Source organism: Pipistrellus hanaki (genome assembly GCF_964339955.1).
Source record: "Pipistrellus hanaki genome assembly, chromosome: X".
Taxonomy (NCBI): Eukaryota; Metazoa; Chordata; class Mammalia; order Chiroptera; family Vespertilionidae; genus Pipistrellus; species Pipistrellus hanaki.
This window is the reverse complement of record NC_140524.1, coordinates 22,200,848-22,219,225: the sequence shown is the minus strand read 5'-3', so window position 1 is coordinate 22,219,225 and position 18,378 is coordinate 22,200,848. Positions and strand designations below refer to the sequence as shown.

At 38.7% G+C, this 18,378-nt stretch overlaps 1 protein-coding gene across 1 annotated transcript in view; it reads left to right on the top strand.

Moving 5' to 3' along the window:
• Positions 1 to 16,173, top strand: part of SLC9A6 (solute carrier family 9 member A6) — a 54,943-nt gene extending 38,770 nt beyond the window's left edge. Inside the window, exons 13-16 of the mRNA XM_084870213.1 lie at positions 2,780 to 2,810; positions 4,765 to 4,844; positions 7,957 to 8,062; positions 13,501 to 16,173. Coding sequence (XP_084726339.1) covers positions 2,780 to 2,810; positions 4,765 to 4,844; positions 7,957 to 8,062; positions 13,501 to 13,773 — 490 coding nt within the window. The 3' untranslated portion in view covers positions 13,774 to 16,173. The remainder of the gene's footprint in view (positions 1 to 2,779; positions 2,811 to 4,764; positions 4,845 to 7,956; positions 8,063 to 13,500) is intronic.
• Positions 16,174 to 18,378: the final 2,205 nt, after the last annotated feature.

Here is an 18,378-nt window from a genome sequence, read left to right as displayed (position 1 = left end):
TCACTCTAGCCGTTTTATAGACAACAGATCCTCAGTGAGTTAGAGCCAACCAGCTAGCTATTCCTACATATTTTTATAGTTTGTGATGGTTACATTTGGCTCCTTGTCATTTACCACACATATTTTACAATTCTCTGTCTCTGAGCATTTGCTGCTATTGTTTCTTAGCCTTGAATTCTCTTTCACTCCCAAGAAATGACATAGCTCAAGTGCCTTCTCCTTTCTGCTGTCTTCTTTTATATTGGAACCATTCTTCCATTTGCTTAACGTATTTGGGTATCGTTATGACAGCACTTATTTTGATCAGCCTTGTAATAACAATCCTATATAATAAAGCCCTAATATACAAATTAACCAAACAGCGGAACTACTGGTCGCTATGATGTGTACTGACCACCAGGGGGCAGACACTCAACACAGGAGCTGCCCCCTGGTGGTCAGTGTGCTCCCACCGGGGGAACGCTGCTCAGTCAGAAGCCATGCTCATGGCTGGCAAACACAGTGGTGGTGGTGGATGCCTTTTCCCTCTCTGCAGCAGTGCTAAGGAACAGTGAGCTGAGCCATCAGGAGCAGCGAGCAGGAGGGCCATAAGGAGTGAGGGCTCCTGGACTGTGAGAGGGATGTCTGATTACAGTGGGAATCAGGCCTAAGCTGACAGGTGGACATCCGTCGAGGGGTTCCAGACTGAGAGAGGGTGCAGGCCGGGCTAAGGGACACACCCCCCCCAAGGGACACACATACACACACACACACATACACACACACACACACACACACACACACACACACCCCGCCAGTGCACAAATTTCATGCACTGGGCCTCTAGTATTGTTATAAGAGCTACCACTTCATGTTAATGATGTACCAGACACTCTTTTAACATCTCAAGTTGCATTTTTCTCATTTAATTCTTGCAGCAACTCTGTGTGGTGAATATTATCCCTATTTTTCAAGTGATAAAATCATGGTTCATTGGGCTACGTAATTTGACTAAGTTCATTCACACAGCTGGAAAGGAGCTGAGATCAGCTTAGAACCCAGCTCTCCCTGATTGCAGAGTCTTTGGGGATTATGCTCCAGTTGTGTCTGTTTTCCCCACTCTTCCCTGAGCTCCTTGACAGCAGGGGCCAAGTCTAATTCACATCTATGTTCTGTGCCTAGCACAATGTTGTTTATTACATTGAACTGGTGCTTGCTCGCTCTCAGACCACTAGGTGTCACTTTATATGCACAAATGTGGTTAGAGATTAATGTGCTAAGAAGCTATTGAGCAGCTTCTGGCCATTTTAACAAAGAAGAAATGAGCCTTTCTTGGAATTATGAATCTGGTCATATCCGGATTCATAATTTATAACTGTTTTCAAGTACTTAACCATGATTCACTTGCCTTTCAGATGAGGTCTTGCATCATTTCCCTCCCTTCGGTATTATTTGTATTCTGAGTTGCTACTGCTACAGATTCTCACACTGCTGTTTTTTCTGTGTTGTCTGAAGTAGTGACCTTAATTGCTAAACATTTGAGCACCTATTGTATGTCAGGTACTGTGTTAGACTGGGGGGCTATAGAGATGAATTGAGACATGACCTTTACCTCAAGGAGCTCAGTCTGTTTGGGGAGACTGATAGGTAAATAACTATACTGTGTTAAGTGTTATAGAAGATTCTAGAAAGTGTTGTTAAAGCATAAATGAAAACCGATTCTTCTTGGAGGGGGTCAGAGAATGGTTCATTTGGAACTCGTAAAGGAATAAAAAAAATGCAGGACAGTGCATTTCAGATAGAGGGAACACCATGAGCAGAGGCATGGAGGCTCGGGAGAGGACATGGATTTTGGAGAAGAGTAGTCAGGTGTGGCTAATGGCAGGTTGGAGCAGTGGGGTGCTAATTTGTAGAGAATTTTGAATGCCACACAACAGACTTTAGACTTCACCCTCTGAGTTGTAAGCTGCTCTCAGAGTCTTTTGTCAAGGGACTAACCCACTGAGGTCTATGCCCTAAATAGTAAAATCTAGGAGAGAGCTTGGCAGCTAGAAAACCTTACATCCAGTTGCTACAGACCCCATGAGTCAGAATGAGGCCAGAGCGTGAGAAGTTGAAATGGAAAGGGGAGAAGATGTGAGAGACAGCTTAGAAAGAATGAACAGAGTTGCTGAGTGCTGCTGGTGTCGAGGAGATAGAGAAGAGTCAAAGAGAACTTCTTCATAATGAAGTTGTTCCCTGGGAAAAGAAAAGCAGGAATCTGAGCAGATGAAAAAGAATTATGAAGAACCAAGGCTAATGTGTATCCATTAGCCTATGAAAAAAAACAACACTGTAATTGGACCCTCTCTTCGGTCATCACAACAGAATGTTACCATGAGAGCTGAGAGGTCCAAAAACATGAAACTCCCTGCTGGAACTGCATTGTGCCAGCCTTGTATTTGGAACTACCCAGTAAGTAGTTCTTATTCAGTAACTGGGACAATGCTGCTTTCTCTGACTCCACTTATAATGAACTTGTATTCAGAGAAGCAAATGTTATTTTTCTGAAAATGGTAAGTTGGATTGTAGGAAGAGAATCATTAGTAGACCCTGCTTGTCTGAGGATCTGAGCTGTTGCTAAGCAAAGTGGCAGGAGCCAAAAATTTATATCAACAGCCAGAGAAAGCAAGAAAACATTAACCATTCCATAGCTTCTGCATTGAAATAAAGTAGTTCCCTGACAATATACATATGTGAATAGACTTTTTTTTTTTTTTTGGCTTTAAGATCTCATTTGCCTTTTGTTTTTCTCCTTTAGGGTTGGTGTTGATTCAGACCAAGAACATTTGGTAAATATGCATTTGTGTTGTCCCTGGCATTTCTGTCAAATGTACAGTTGTTTGGAAAGAAAACAATCTGCTGTAGACTTCGTGCCACCATTATTTAGATCCTGTCCCATTTGCATCAGCTTTTAACTGGCATCTTTCCTGGCCTTTCATCACTCTGTGATAGAAACAAAACTGAATTTTAGACAGTGTATGGTTATCAGGGGTGACAGCTTTTATATCTGTGGGCCAACCTGGGCTTTGGCTGCAGAGAAGAGCCGTCCCATAAGCACTCCTGAGTTTTCAAGTGACTGCTCTGGCACAGGGAGCCTTTTTCCACTTGGGTTTGCGCATGATGGCTTTTCTCTGATGTAAGCCCCACTCCAGCTGCTCTTCCTGTGTAACTTTCAAATTGGATGACCAGCAGCTGCCCTTGAGAACTGCCGAGAAGCTTTGGAGTCTTCCTTGCCTGATCAGGAGAATGCAGTTTCTTACTCTGTGCCTTAGCCTTGCCCACATTTTCTTGCCCGCTTCCATGTGTTACTTTCTCAGTTGTTTCCCTGTACCCGAACCCGATACACTGAGTACAGTGTAATTTTGTGCCTTCTGTAGACTGACCACTCATTCTTGATATTTTCCATCAACCTTTTAATGGATTCTGAGCACCACTCAATATGTGACTCTGCCCTAGACTTTAGATTAGATGGGAAATCGCAGAAATATTTTTAAAGCTGGAAATCATCTCTTTCAAAACACAGTTCTTTTTCTTGTCTGAAACAAGCCCTGGGCTATTTGTCTTCAGGGTGTGGTTCAAAAAATCATTAGATTCATTTTCTAAATGCTAATTTTGTTAGCTGTTGAGTGATGAGTGTGTATGTGATATAGTAAGTACTTGCTTCTTTTTTGGTAAGAACCTTGAAGTATAATTCCATGGGCTTGAAATATCTGAGCAAACTAGGCTGGATAAATTCCCATGATGCTCAGCTGCTGGGGTAGTTACCAAGGGGATAATAGTTCCTTAATCTTATGTCTGAAAACAAGTAAATTCATCATACAGATTATCAGACAAATGCTTGATCATTACCTCTTAGTCTCCACCTGCTTTGTCACCTCGGTCATCACAGAGGAGAAATGGAAATGGAATTACAGGGAGAGAGCCAGGTTGGTGAATACCACTTGTGACATACAGGAAAAAAATACATTTTTTCCCTTGCCTTCAAAACCCTATGGATGTCTTGGGTCATTATATTATTCACTCAATATTGTGAGTGTCCACTGGGAAGCACAGAGGAACAGAAGCACACAGGAATGTGTGGGGGTTGAGTGTACTGGTGTTTATGTGGTGAGATTTATAGCTTAATTGCTCTTCAAAAAGCAAGACACAGAACAAACCTATGCCTACTGATATAAAAGGAAATACAGTTGTATTTTGGCTCTTATAAGTCCATGCAATATTCTTGAACATTTTTCTATTGTGTATGTGTAAAGGAAGATTCATTTATACCCAATAAGGAACAAAAATCATGGAACTATAGAATACTCATGCTAGAAAGGGCCTTAAATATTTTCTAACCTTCACATTGCATGCATGAAGAAATTCAGATAGGCCCACAGAGTGGAAGGAACTTGCCCAACTAGTTCATGTCAGAGCCGACATGAGCCCATTGACCTAACTCCCCACTACTGGCCCCACCACATCACAAATAAGGACCCAGTTTATGTTTTTGGAAGCTATTTAGAAGATGCCAGCTTGCTATGTTAGGCTTCCCTCTTAGATGGTCAGGCTTAATATGGAATTTCCCTACTTGATTTCGTTTTGCTAATGTTCCAAGAACATAGTAGCAACTTTGAAAATTTCTAATGTCCCCCAGGTTGGAGAGTACCTCATACATATTTCTGATTGTATAAAGAAGTGACTCTTAAATAAATGTGTTTTTATCTTTATGTATATATTGATTTCTTTATTATTTGTTTGCAGGGTATTCCTGAAAATGAAAGAAGAACTACCAAAGCCGAGAGTGCCTGGCTTTTCCGGATATGGTACAACTTTGATCATAAGTATCCTTAATTGAGAAAAACAAATGGTATTATGGACATGGACAATTGCAATTTAATGGAACAACTGTTTTGACCATTCCAATCCTGAAGCAGAACATAAAATCTTTGGTCTTCCCTTTCTCTTCAGAGTAGTGAGAAGGTTTTTTTTTTTTTTTTTTAATATATTTTATTGATTTTTCACAGAGAGGAAGAGAGAGGGATAGAGAGTTAGAAACAATGATGAGAGAGAAGTGAGAAGGTTTTTAAAGGAAACCAACCCAAATGGATTCCTCTGAAAACCCATGAAACCAGTAGTTACGGTTAATTGCAGAAGCTGGTTGTGTGAAGGAACGAAGGAGCCCTTATGTTAGATTTTCTTTGATATATAGGTTTATTTATTGAGCAAACTTTAAATTTTATTGTCCTTTAGGTAATTTTAGTGAACCCTGAAAAAGGTATTTTTGGTTCTTGTCAGTGTACTTACTAGAATAAAAAAGGAAAGGCTTCCTTAGGAAAAAGCACGATATTAACATTAAGAACACAGATTTTAATGTTAGATACCCTAATAATGAGTGATATACCTTTTTTCTCTGACCTTTCCAAAGACTGGCAGATTATCTTCTCTATTCAAAATGCCAATGTTTCATTGTTTATCAAGTTTTTTTCTTGTCCTATTGTAATAGTGTTCTTCATAGCTATACTTTGAATCAGGTTATAGTCTATAGCCTGTCTATATAATGTCTTTAAAATATTTTATCACTCACTATTTATTACAATTAATTTCTTACTTGAAAATTGAACTATAAAAGGGACCATGGAGTTAGACTTACCAGTAAATAAATCAAAACCTGGTTTATGTTCCATTGAAGCAAATTTGGGACAACTATATAAAAAGATTTTCCTTGCTTTTGACTTTCTGAGCAAAATCATTTATATTTAAGAAAATTGCATTGGATACTTATCATTATAATTTGCTACTTACTATATTCTGTCGGCTAGATTTTTATATGCACTTTTCACAGGGTATTCCTGAAATAAATTACTGTAAGGAAACAAGAATGCATGCATATCTATGGTATTAAGACTCTCATTAAGGAGAGAGATCATGGTTCTTTAAAATTGTTTAATGATTATGTCATTACTTTTGGCTCCATTATAAGCATTTTGGATATAAGCCACTACTACATCTCTTTAGGCCTTTTCACCCCTCTCATTCAACAAAAATTGTTTAGTCTTTCCTACATAAATTGTTCTGTACATTTTCTGCATAATATACAAATCAATTAAATGATCCTAATATAGAGAAAGAGTAGAACAATAACTTTTTTTTCCTGTATAGTTTTATAAAGCTAAACACCAAGACTTGTTTGACTCAATATTACCCTATTAAGTATTACTAGACTAAGACCTGGTAATTTTAAAATCCAGTGCCCTGGTGGAATTAATGATTCATCACTCTAGATTTAAGTTCCTTTGTATAGCCAGATTATTTGTTATAATTGAGATACAACTTAAATACAGCAATATACATAAATCTTAAGTGTACAGCTTAATGAATTTTGATTTGTGTATATACTTGTGTGCCTGCCACCCATAGAAAGTGTGTAGAACATTTTCAGCACCCCAGAAGGTACCCTGTGTTCCCTTGTAGTCAATAATGACTTCCCTGTCCACCCCCAAAAGGGCAATCACAATTCTGATTTCTAGCAACATGGATTAGTTTTATCTGCTTTTGTTTATCATATAGATGGAATCATGTGTTATTTTATGTCTTGCTTCTTTCACTCAACGTTGTATAGTTTATCCATATTGTTGTCTGTACTAGTGACACTTTTTTTTCATTGCTATGTAGTGTTCCATAGTATGAATATACTATGGATTGTTGTTGTTTATTTTTTGTTTGTTTTGTTTTTTATATTGTTTTTTTAACCATCCATTATGGATAAACATTTGGTTTGTTTCCAACTTTGGGCTATTACAAATGAGGCTAAACATTCGTGCATATATATTTTTGTAAACATAGGCACTCATTTCTCTTGAGTTAGATACCTAAGAGTAGAATTTAGCACAAGTGTAAATTTAGCTTTAATAGCTAGTGCCAACCAGTTTTCCAGAGTGTTTGTAGCAGATTTGTATTCACACCAGCAAGTTAAGGGGTTCTAGTTGTCTCACATCTCCACCAAAACATGATATTGGTTAGCCTTTTCATTTTTAGCCATATCGATGGGTTTGTAGTGATGTCGATTGTGGGTTAGCTTACATTTCTCTGTTAACCACTGAGGTCAAGCATCCTTTCATATTGGCCATTTTGATATCCTCTTTGTTGAAGGATGTTTGTTCAGTCCTATTGCCCATTATGTGAGTTTTCTTGTTTACCTAATTTGAAGTTCTTTTTATATTCCTGAATTGGGTTCTTTGTTGGTTGCATGTATTGTGACTATCTTCTTCCAATATGTAACTCATCTTTTCATGTTCTTAATCCTGTCTTTTGAGGAACATAAGTTCTTCATTTAAATGAGGTTTATTTTTATCAATCTTTTATGATTAGTGACTTTTATATCTTAAGAAATCTTTTATATCCCAAGGTCATGAAGATATTTTCTTTTAAAAATATGATTGTCTTAGCTATTGAGTTTGTGTCCATTGTGAAGTATGGGTCAAGAGCTACTGTTTTCTATATGGGTATTCAATTGACCCAGCACCATTTATTGAAAATACCATCCTTAACCCACTGAATTACAGTGGAAACTTTTGTAAATCACTGGGCCATATATGTGGGGGTCTGTTTCTGGACTCTCTTTTCTATTTGTCTATTTTTACATTAATACCAAACTCTCTTAATTATTGGAATCACACAAATCTGGGTTTGAATATTGGTGCTTAATTTACTTAATTGTGTGACTTTAGGCAGATCATGGGCCTCTCTGAGCTTAGTTTTCATATCTGTGATATAGAGATAGTAATAAAAGCTTCCTTTGCTACCTCACTGACATAATGTGGATGAAATGAGACATGTGAAAGCCTGTAGATATCCTCTCAAATACTTGGTATATTGTGATGGTGGCTGTTATCAAATGAATCGTTCCTTTAAATTTGTGAAGAAATGAACACACCCCTTCCTTAACCAGCACAGCTATCTGAAGCCTCTGCTCACGCATAGTGGGCCTCCTCTCACAACAACACTCCCTGCCTGCTGTGGACCCATTGCCAGATGCCTAACCAGCCCCCAGGCTTATGAAGTAAGTGGGTTTTATCCAAAACCTAAGCTCTTCATTAAGTTAAATTTATCTGCTCTGTGGTTGGGTTACTAGTTTTGTTTTTTGTTTTGTTTCGTTTTGTTTTGTTTTACTTGAAGGTATAAAATCCATGAGAGGGAATATAAGCATATATATTTTGCTCAGCCAGAAAATAAACTGAAATCTATAAATATAATTTATAGCCTTTGAAGCAGCATTTGAAAACAGGTCTAAAATAGTACCTAATTTAACTGTTGGTGATTTTAATAAATCTATTCCATGCTGGTTTTCATTTATTTGCAGTATGAAGCCTAAGCTCAGTACCAAATGTTTGTCTTGATTTATAAATTTGGATTGTCACAGTCATATTGAGAGGATTAATAAAACAACCTTTGATGCCCCTAAAGTGCAACAGATGATCTTTTATTTCACACTTTCCATCTTTTGAATCTTAGGAAAGCTTTTTCTACCTCTGTTCCACATAGTTGGGAGGTGTGAGCATAACTAGATATAATCTAGATACCATATTTTTTACTGATTTCAGAGAGAGGAAGAAAGAGGGAGAGAAAGGTAGAAATACCAGTGATGAGAGAGAATCATCAATTGGCTGCCTCTTGCACACACACACCCTCCCCCAATGGGGATCAAGCCACAACCCAGGCATGTGCCCTAATCAGGAATTGAACTGATGAGCTCTTCATGCATGGGTTGATGCTCAACCACTGAGCCACGCCTGTTAGGCAGATGCCATATTTTTTTCTTAGCTACCAACATATGATTGATGATTTGGCAAGTAGTACAACAAAGAAAGAAAATGACAAATGCTAACCAGCTTTTATTTTAAAGTATGAACATTTTATTTTTCAGTTCATTCCAAAACAAAAATTGCTTCTAACCTAACCATTCAAAATAATCTGTGGCATCAAATAAAGTGCCAATGTTAAGAAAACTCACCAATTTTGACTATTCTGATGCAACATCTTGAGTAGAGAGGAAAGACTGGGAACTTGGGGGAGTGCATGTGGAGCATGGCAGACATGCACTCCCCCCAGTTCCTTATGACATTCTATGTCGTGTGTTAGTTCAGACCCCACAGAGAATAGATGGGAAAGAGTAGACTCACTCAGTGGGGGTGGCACCTGGACCAGGGTGAGTGCCTTACAGCTTTGTGTTACATTGAGTCATGAGTTACATTTCTGACAGATTGTGCTGGTGGGATGGCAGAACACCCCATGTTGTCTCTTCTCTCCCTCCGACATTGCCCAAAGTCCTCTCTCTCAAACACAACCATTCCCTCTGTGCCTTGTGGTTCTGTGCAAAGGGGTCAGACAGCTCTGTTGGTGAATCAGTGAGGAGAGGCTCTTGGATTTCAGAGACTCACTCAGCCATCTCCAAAAGCCAAAAGAGTTTCAGAAGGACTGTGTATCCTGTGGAATAAAGCAAAATAGAACATTGTGGTATTAGTTTCCTAGTGCTGCTGTAACAAGTAGTACAACTGAACGGTTTATTGTCTCTCAGTTCAGGTAGGCTTGGTTTCTTCTGAGGGCTATGAGGAATAATCTGTCCCATGCCTTTCTCCTAGTTTCCTAGCTTGTTGTGGTTTGCTGCCAAGCTTTGGCATTCCTTGGCTTATAGACAGATCATACAGATCTCTGTCTTCATCTTTATGTGGTATTCTGTGTGTGTCCAAGTCTCCTCGTTTTATAAGAATATTCAAACAGTATGGAATGTACAAAGTGAGAAATAAAAGTTGCTGCCCTCCTCCCACCTATATCCCTTAGAGCAAGCATGTCAAACTCAAAGGCTAACATGTGCCAAATAAACAAGGTTTAAGTTTATGTGGACCACAAAAAAACAAAAGCTTCGATTTTCTTTTCTTTTCTTTTTTTTAATATATTTTATTGATTTTTTTACAGAGAGGAAGGGAGAGAGATAGAGAGCTAGAAATGTCGATGAGAGAGAATCATTGACCAGCGCCTCTTGCACACCCGCTACCGGGGATGTGCCTGCAACCAATGTACATGCCCCTGACTGGAATCGAACCTGGGACCTTTCAGTCCGCAGACTGACGCTCTACCGCTGAGCCAAACCGGTTTTGGCCAAAAGCTTCAATTTTCATAGAAATGTAGGTTTATTTTAATAGAGACATGCTGAATACAAGGGACTGAAATAAATGAGTAATTGTTAACCTAAAATAATAGAACATTTTAATAAAAATTAATATTTTTTTCTTGAACATTAACTTACTAGACACTGAATAACTGCACAAATTAATAAGTGTAGCTGAAACTGGTTTGGCTCAGTGGATAGAGCTTCGGCCTGCGGACTGAAGGGTCCCGGGTTCGATTCCAGTCAAGGGTATGTACCTTGGTTGTGGGCATATCCCCAGTAGGGGGTGTGCAAGAGGCAGCTGATCGATGACTCTCTCTCATCGATGTTTCTAACTCTGTATCTCTCTCCCTTCCTTTCTGTAAAAAATCAATAAAATATATATATTTTTTAAAAAGTGTATTACAAATAAACCTATTTTCTTGTTCTCCAAAAGTGAAATATTTCCTGTTGCTCATACTAAACAAGTCAGTCAAAGACTAATGATGTGGCAATCAGCTGCTAAAATATTCGCTGCTAGTATTAGTAGAAAGAAATGGTGCACCTGTGCATAAAGCGCATAAGGGAAATGAATGCAACACGGTTTATAGTGATCAGTCATTAGCGAACATTGTAGTTCGTTATTAATAATCCTATCTAATAAAAGAGTAATATGCAAATTGACCATCACTCCAACACACAAGATGGCTGCCCCATGTGGTCAAAGATCCTGCCCCCATGTGGATACAAGATGGCCACCACAAGATGGCCAGCAGGGGAGGGCAGTTGGGAGGGACCAGGCCTGCAAGGGAGGACAGTTGGGGGTGATCAGACCTGCAGGGGTGGGCAGTTAGGCGTGTCCAGGGCTGGAAGAGGAGGGCAGTTGGGGGGACCAGGCCTGCAGGGGAGGGCAGTTAGGGGCAATTGGGCCAGTAGGAGAGCAGTTAGGCATTGATCAGTCTGGCAGGGGAGTGGTTAGGGGGTGATCAGGCTGGCAGGCAGAAGCAGTTAGGGGCAATCAGACAGTAAGCAGGCGAGTGGTAGAGAGCCAGCAGTCCTGGATTGTGAGAGGGATCCCAGATTGGAGAGGGTGCAGGATTGGTTGAGGGACACCCCCCTGCACGAATTTTGTGCACCGGGCCTCTAGTTATGTATAACACAATACTGTAAATATTAAGTTACAAAAATTTTATTTAAATGTTTCTTACCATTATATTGGCTGGGCCACAAAAATATTAATTGTGGGCCATGAGTTTGATATGTTTGTTTTAGAGGAAGTCTTTACTAAGGTTTTATTGTGGATTCCTCCTGATATATTTTATTTTTACAAACTTATATGTATATGTAGCTGTTTGTTATTGTTTTACACAAATAAGATCATAATCAGTGTATTTTCTGCTACTTACTTTTTTTTTTTCTTAATGATATGTCATGCTACCTTTCTGTGAGTACATGAGATCCTTTAGCTTCTCTTTATCTGTAGCTGCATAGTACTCCATTGTATGGCTATACCAAGATTAATTTAATCAGTCTCCTATGGATAGATCTTTAAGTTACTTACTTTTTTTGTTGTTATTACAAGCAATTTTTATGGTAAGTATCCTTGTGAATATAAATTTATCCAAATATATAATAGTATATAGAATAGATTTTAAAGGTTAGATTTCTGGGTCCAAAGGCATATATGCATTTTTAAATTTGATAGATACATCCCCAAACTTCTAACTTAATAAAGACATTAGAATGTGCTAACGATCTCCTGCTGACATTTGAAGATGTCACAGACCTTTGCTATGAGCATTGCTGAATTGATAGGCACTAGATAAACTTAGTGTTTTCACTAGTTTAGTCAGAAAGGAATTATAGCTGGTTGGTTGTTATGGGCTTGGTCTTTATCTTCGAATATTTAGGCAAATTTCTAGCAAAGCAAAGCAAATTTATTTTATCTAGTAGTCTCTTCAGTCTCTTTGACTATCTTACACAATTTTGTTGTTGTTGTTGTTAATTCTTACCAGAGGATATTTTTCCTTGATTTTTAGAGAGAGTGGAAGGGAGAGGGAGAGAGAAACATTGATGTGAGAGAGACACATCATTGGTTGCCTCCTGCGCACTCCCTGACCAGCGCCAGGTAACCTGCACCCGAGGTACGTGCCCTTGACTAGAATTGAACCCGGGACCCTTCAGTCCGCAGGCCAGTGCTCTATCCACTGAGCCAAACCAGATAGGGCCTCTTACACAAATTTAAAATTTTCTAACACACATAGTATTGGAGAGCTGGATGTAAGATGTATCTATCAGCTCTACTTTCCCTAAGGAGTGTTAGATACATAGGTTTTTGTTGTTTTCTTTAATCACTATGAGTGGTTAGAATGACTCCTACTCTTTACATTAAAAATTACTTATTTTTAAAAGTAATTAATGTGTGTTCATTATAATAAAATGTGTGATAGTACAGAAACATAAGAAAATAAAAATTACTAGCAACCGTAGCATGCAGAAATAACTGTCATCATTTTTTTAATACCCTTCTAGACTTTTCTATGCACACATACATTATTTTTTTTTTTTTTACCAAAATAGCACTATATATTCTTGACTTTTTTCCCTTTTGTGGAGCTTTATTTAATTATACTCTTTGGGTCACAAAATTTACATTAGAACCAAAGTTTATCAAGCTGGGAGGCAAGTATATGGTGAAGATTCAACATATTGAGGGATATTATATTTCTAGGCATTTTTAATACTTCACTTGTATAAGTCCATTCAATAATCAATTGAAATTAGTTTAGTGAATTCTCTCTGTATGCCCCAAACTGTTAGGTTGTTGGACTAGAGCATAGAAGGGACTTAGTCTAGTGGGGGGAGAGTGCAGAATAGACCAGTGTCATTGCAGTTACAAGGATAAGTGACACTCTAGGGAGAGGGCTAAGTACAGGATACTAGGGGAGAACATTAGGAGGTCCACCTCAGCAAGCCTTGGAAATTTAAGAATAACTTCTGGGAGAAAGTGACTCTTAGCTGAGACCTCATTGATAACTAAGCTCTCATCACGTGAAAGAGGGCAGAAGGGACAGGAAGTGAGAAACCTTGAGAGATTTAAGCAGCTGTCAGCAGCTTAGTCTAGCCAGAACACAATGGGGCTATTGAGGTTGGGGAAGTTGACTGTAGTGGGAGATGAAGCTGATGCCCCAAGTCAACAATGTCTTTTAGGACAAGGAAAGGACTTTAGACTTTATCCCAAGGGAAGCTGCTACCCCCGAAGGGTTTAAGTAGGGAGTACTTGAAAATTCTGCTATTGGAAATGTTTCTTGAATTTCATAACAATTCTTAAAACTTATTTTATTTGTTTTTAGAACCAGGAGCAATTGAAAGATGATGATTCTGATCTTATTCTCAATGATGGAGATATTAGTTTGACGTATGGGGATTCTACTGTGAGCACTGAATCAGCAGCATCTAGTGGCCCAAGGAGATTTATGGGCAACAGTTCTGAAGATGCCTTGGATCGCGAGCTTGCATTTGGGGACCATGAACTGGTCATTCGGGGAACACGCTTGGTTCTTCCTATGGATGATTCCGAACCCCCATTAAATTTGTTAGATAATACGAGACACAGTCCAGCCTAAACTTACTAATACTCACTTAGTGATTTGTAAAATTTGCACATGTGATTGTGAAGAGATTTGTACTACCTAAAAAGTCGCAGTGCATGTCTGAATGTTTAAGCTATATAAATGCTATTTATATGGCATCGAAAGAATATAAATATGTACGAGGCAGATTGTGAACAAACTCTTTTATGTTTTATTGGCTGCACTATGTAGACTGGATCTGTTATAGAAAATTTTAAGTGATGTTGTGTGTTCCGTTAACTTTATGTCTCAGTTAAAATATAAAAAGTGACAGAGTTACTCTTTCTTATATTAACCTGACACTTAACAAGAGTTCCATGTTTTTGTGATGTGAATTAATTTGGTTTTGTGGGCGGGGAGGGGAAGAAGAAAGAGGGAATGTTATTTCAGCAGAATCCCAGGGAGGAGAGGTTCCTTTGTTGGGAAACTTGTGTTGATTGCTGCTGCCTTTGTCCTAACCTTTTCTTTCCTTTTTTCTCTGGTAGCCTATTGTGGCACAAGAGGCTGATGGCATTCTAATCTTGCCCCATTCATGTTGGGGAGTGAAGTGTGGGGCCCTTTTCCCCCCTTGCTATGAAAGAACAGATTCCTTGACCACAGTACACTACTGTTGGGAAAAGAAGGCTACACATGACTTCCAAGACTTTGTTTTTTTTCTTTCAGACCAAGATCGTAGAAGACGCATCCAGCCAGCTTAGCCAAAGTACAGGCAAATATAGTTCAGGACACTTGATTTCAATTTGAAGGAGCTGGGCAAGCTACAAGGGGGCAGAGAGCAGGAGAGGAGTAAAGAGAATGGTGGTGTGCAGGTCTCTCTTTCCAAATATGTAAATATTCTATACCAGATAAGTTTAAGTAAGGAACTCAATTGCTGCTTACTTTCTGATTTCTGTACTTGATCTGTATAACAAGCTTTGTGGTCAGAAGTTTTTATATCTACTTAAATCGCTGCTCTTTAGCAGACAAACAGGAACAAAATGTAAAAATTTTGAACTTAACTATGTCTGTCATTTGTTAGTCTGTAGTTGATGTTAAAAGTTAATTTATGAATCCAGGATCTTTGCACACTACACCAAAGTCAGTCATAGGAAAAATTCAGTGCTCTGGAGAGCTTATTGTAAGGATGGTGATTCCTCTGTGTGTACTGGTGTAGTTGTCGTTATTTTCATATTACTATTTAATATGAAATACCTAAGCTGCCATGTGTTTTTGTTTTTTACAATCTTCAAGGAAGAATACATAACAATTTCCCATTTCATATTCAGAGAATGAAAGTGGATGCTATTTTGTGATGCTGAAAATATCTAAAGGTTCATCGAATGTTGAGAAGGGGGATACTTTCTTATGTTGATTCTAACCTGTTAATGTTTCAGAAGGAAAAGAGAAATTTTGTGGGTTTCCCCCCTCAGGTCTGAGTAGCATTGCCTTAAATTTTATCCAGTTCAAAAATTGATTTATTTACTTGATGTTCAAATTTTCCAACAAAAAATCTCTCTCCAAAAATATATTCTCCCAAAGGTATCTGTGCTGTTGTAAATACTCCTTGAGATTTTAAGGGAATTCTACTGTTGTACACTTGAGTGGCAGCTCTACTGTTGGCAGAGCCATTTGTTATCTGTGATAGTCACTTTCCTGCTATGCAGGAACCCTGTGAAGTGTGCGTTTTATATGATGTGTGCCTCTTCATGCAATCAATACTCTATTGTTAATGTATGCTTGAGGGGCTTTAAACTTCAGTGTCATTTACCCATGAAGTTATTCACGTTGTAAAAGGATAAACAAGAAATTAACAGCTACCTTTTTTATTATTTCAGGTTACTAAGCTCACTTTATGAAAATGATTAGAAATACTTAGCATGACAAATTTGCTAACTTGTCTGTTTCAGCATGCATAAGACTTTTCCTTAAAGAAACATAATGCTTGAGTCAACTAAATCAGCCTTTGTACATTATCAAAGAGGAACCAAGTCTACTGTGCTTACATCAGCATCTGGAAGATTCTCCTCTCTTCTAACCTATGTGCACATCTCCAAGCAAAGAAGGAAAAAAAAAACAACTCTGCTCATACATCTGGTGGGTTTAGACACCTGAATGAACCTAGATGAAGTACAGTCTGAGTTGCCATCACGCACAAGTAGAGCTGCTCTCAGACTTTTCTGTTCTTTGTGAACCCTACACGTTTAAATGACTTGAACCTTCTCTTTTAAAGTTGTTTTTTGAGGTTCCTTGGCATTTTATCCTAGTTGTCCGTGTTTGGCAATGTGATGTTATAGTAATAGACTTTTAATCTTTATGTATTTTTTTGTTTTCCTTTGGAGTACTTGGACAAATGTTATAGTGGTTTCTTTTAGGAAAATCTGTCATTTAAAAAAATTATAGCCTTGAAAATAACTACTCACCGTATTTACGTCACAATTTATTCTAGTGCTGACTCATTTATTTTGTACCTATATACCTACTGGGAAAGGAGGAAAAAAGATGTTTTAAAAAGAAACAAACAGAAACCTAACAGAACAAAACTTATGGGGTGGCAAATTTGTGGTGCTTATGTGTAAGGCTGGATGTATTTGTTTATGAGGATAATTGGACCATTTATGAAATATGACTCAAAGCAGTCGAATCCTATTGCACTGGTTGGTTGCCTGTTTACTCAGTAATGGATAATGTAATAAAAATATTAGTTCCATTTTATGGGGAGAGTAAATTCTGTAGAAAGGCAGTTCCAAGTTTGGCTGAAAGCATGATCACACAAATAGTCCTTTTTCCAAGATAGAGCTAGGACTTTCTTTTCATACATAAGAAGCTAGGTTAAAGTTTGTTGGCAGCAATTTTGTCTAACCTAATAATGGCACCAGCCACCCTATTTCTGTGTTGTTGCCATCCATTCCAGCTTCCTTTCTCATGGTCCCGTGAGAGACACAGCTGGTGGACCTGCACACCACAGACTCTTTTCTTGACTAAACCCCTGTTTTCTAATTCACAAATCAAGCCCTGCATTAGATTTGAGCTATACACTTGCTAACATGACTCAATATATGAGCATAAGGAGGTGAAAGAATAGATGTTTTGACTTAATCAGACAGTCCTTCATAGGAACTACCCCACACATAATGCAATATGAGGTATAAGGCTTGAAATAAATTAGAAATAACAATAGTTCGCCTTTTTTGAGCCCCTCTTAGATAAAACAATGTGTATATCAGCTATTTTTAAATCTATATTAATCTTAATCATTCTGTGGGGGAACATTCTATTCTCATTTCAAAGATTAGGAAACAGGTTCAAAAAAGTTATGATACTGCTATTAAATGTAAAAGCCAGGACTCAAATCCAGTCTTGACTCCAACGTTTAAACTGTTAACCACTACTCTACTGGCTTCATTGTCAGAATCCGGGCTAATTCTTCTTGACTATACCTAGAAGGATGATGAAGGGAACAGCAGACTTCTATCCTGCTGCTTACCACCTGTATGTCATGAGGGTGAGGCATGAATTCCCAGTTCTGTTCCTCCACTTGCTGCACTATTGACTGCAAATATGAGTTCCTCTGGTTGGGAAGTTTCTCATATTATTACTAAAACTAGAGGCCTGGTGCATGAAATTCATGCATGAAGGAGGGGGAACCCTCAGCCTGGCCTGCACCCTCTCACAATCCAGGATCCCTTGGGGGATGACCAACTACTGGTTTAGGCCTGATCCCACAGTCAGACATCCCTCTCACAATCCAGAACCACTAGCTCCTAACTGCTGGCCTGTTTGCCTGCCTCACCACCCCTAGCCACTCTGCATGCTTGCGTCATCACCCCTAACCACTTACCTGCCTGCCTCATTGTCCCTAACCATTCGACTGCCTGCCTTCCTGATTGCCCCTAACTGCTTGCCTGCCTGCCTGATCACCACTAACGAACTCTGCCTCGGCTCCTGCTGCTGCAGCTTCATCTGGAAGAATGTTGGGAATGACGTCCGGAAGGTTGTTTGCCTGTCCAGTCTAATTAGCATATTATGCTTTTATTAGTATAGGTGCCTGTGTCTCTGAGCTTGTGGGCTAGGAAATCTGGCTAACATCATGCCTTCACACTCCAACTTTCAACATTTTCGCAAAGGGGCCCATGTCTTAGGGCAGAGCTTATGGTTCTGAACAATGACTCTGTGACCACATAGTTTGGTATAATAGAAAAACTCCAGGCTTTGGAGCTACACAGACCCGAGTTCAAATTCAGACTTTGCTACTTGCTTATTGTGTAACATTGGCCAGTTGCCCTTTCCACTTTCTTAGCTGTAAAGTTCATTTATTTAAGAAATAGTTGAGTGCTTACTTTGTGCCACACACAGTGGATACAACAGCAAATAACAGTAGTCTCTGCTCTCACAGCATATTCTACAGGAAATGCCAACAGCTATCTCCAGTTAGGAATCATTCATGCAAGAAAGACTGATTGCCTTCTGGTAGGAGAATATCTATCTTAAATAATCAGCAAGTACATAAAATACAATAATCATAAGGCTATGATGGAAAACCACAGGAAGCCGTGAGTAGGGACTGAGGTCTGATGGTAGGAGAAGAGGGAGGATTTTCCTGACCAAGTGATATTTTAGCTT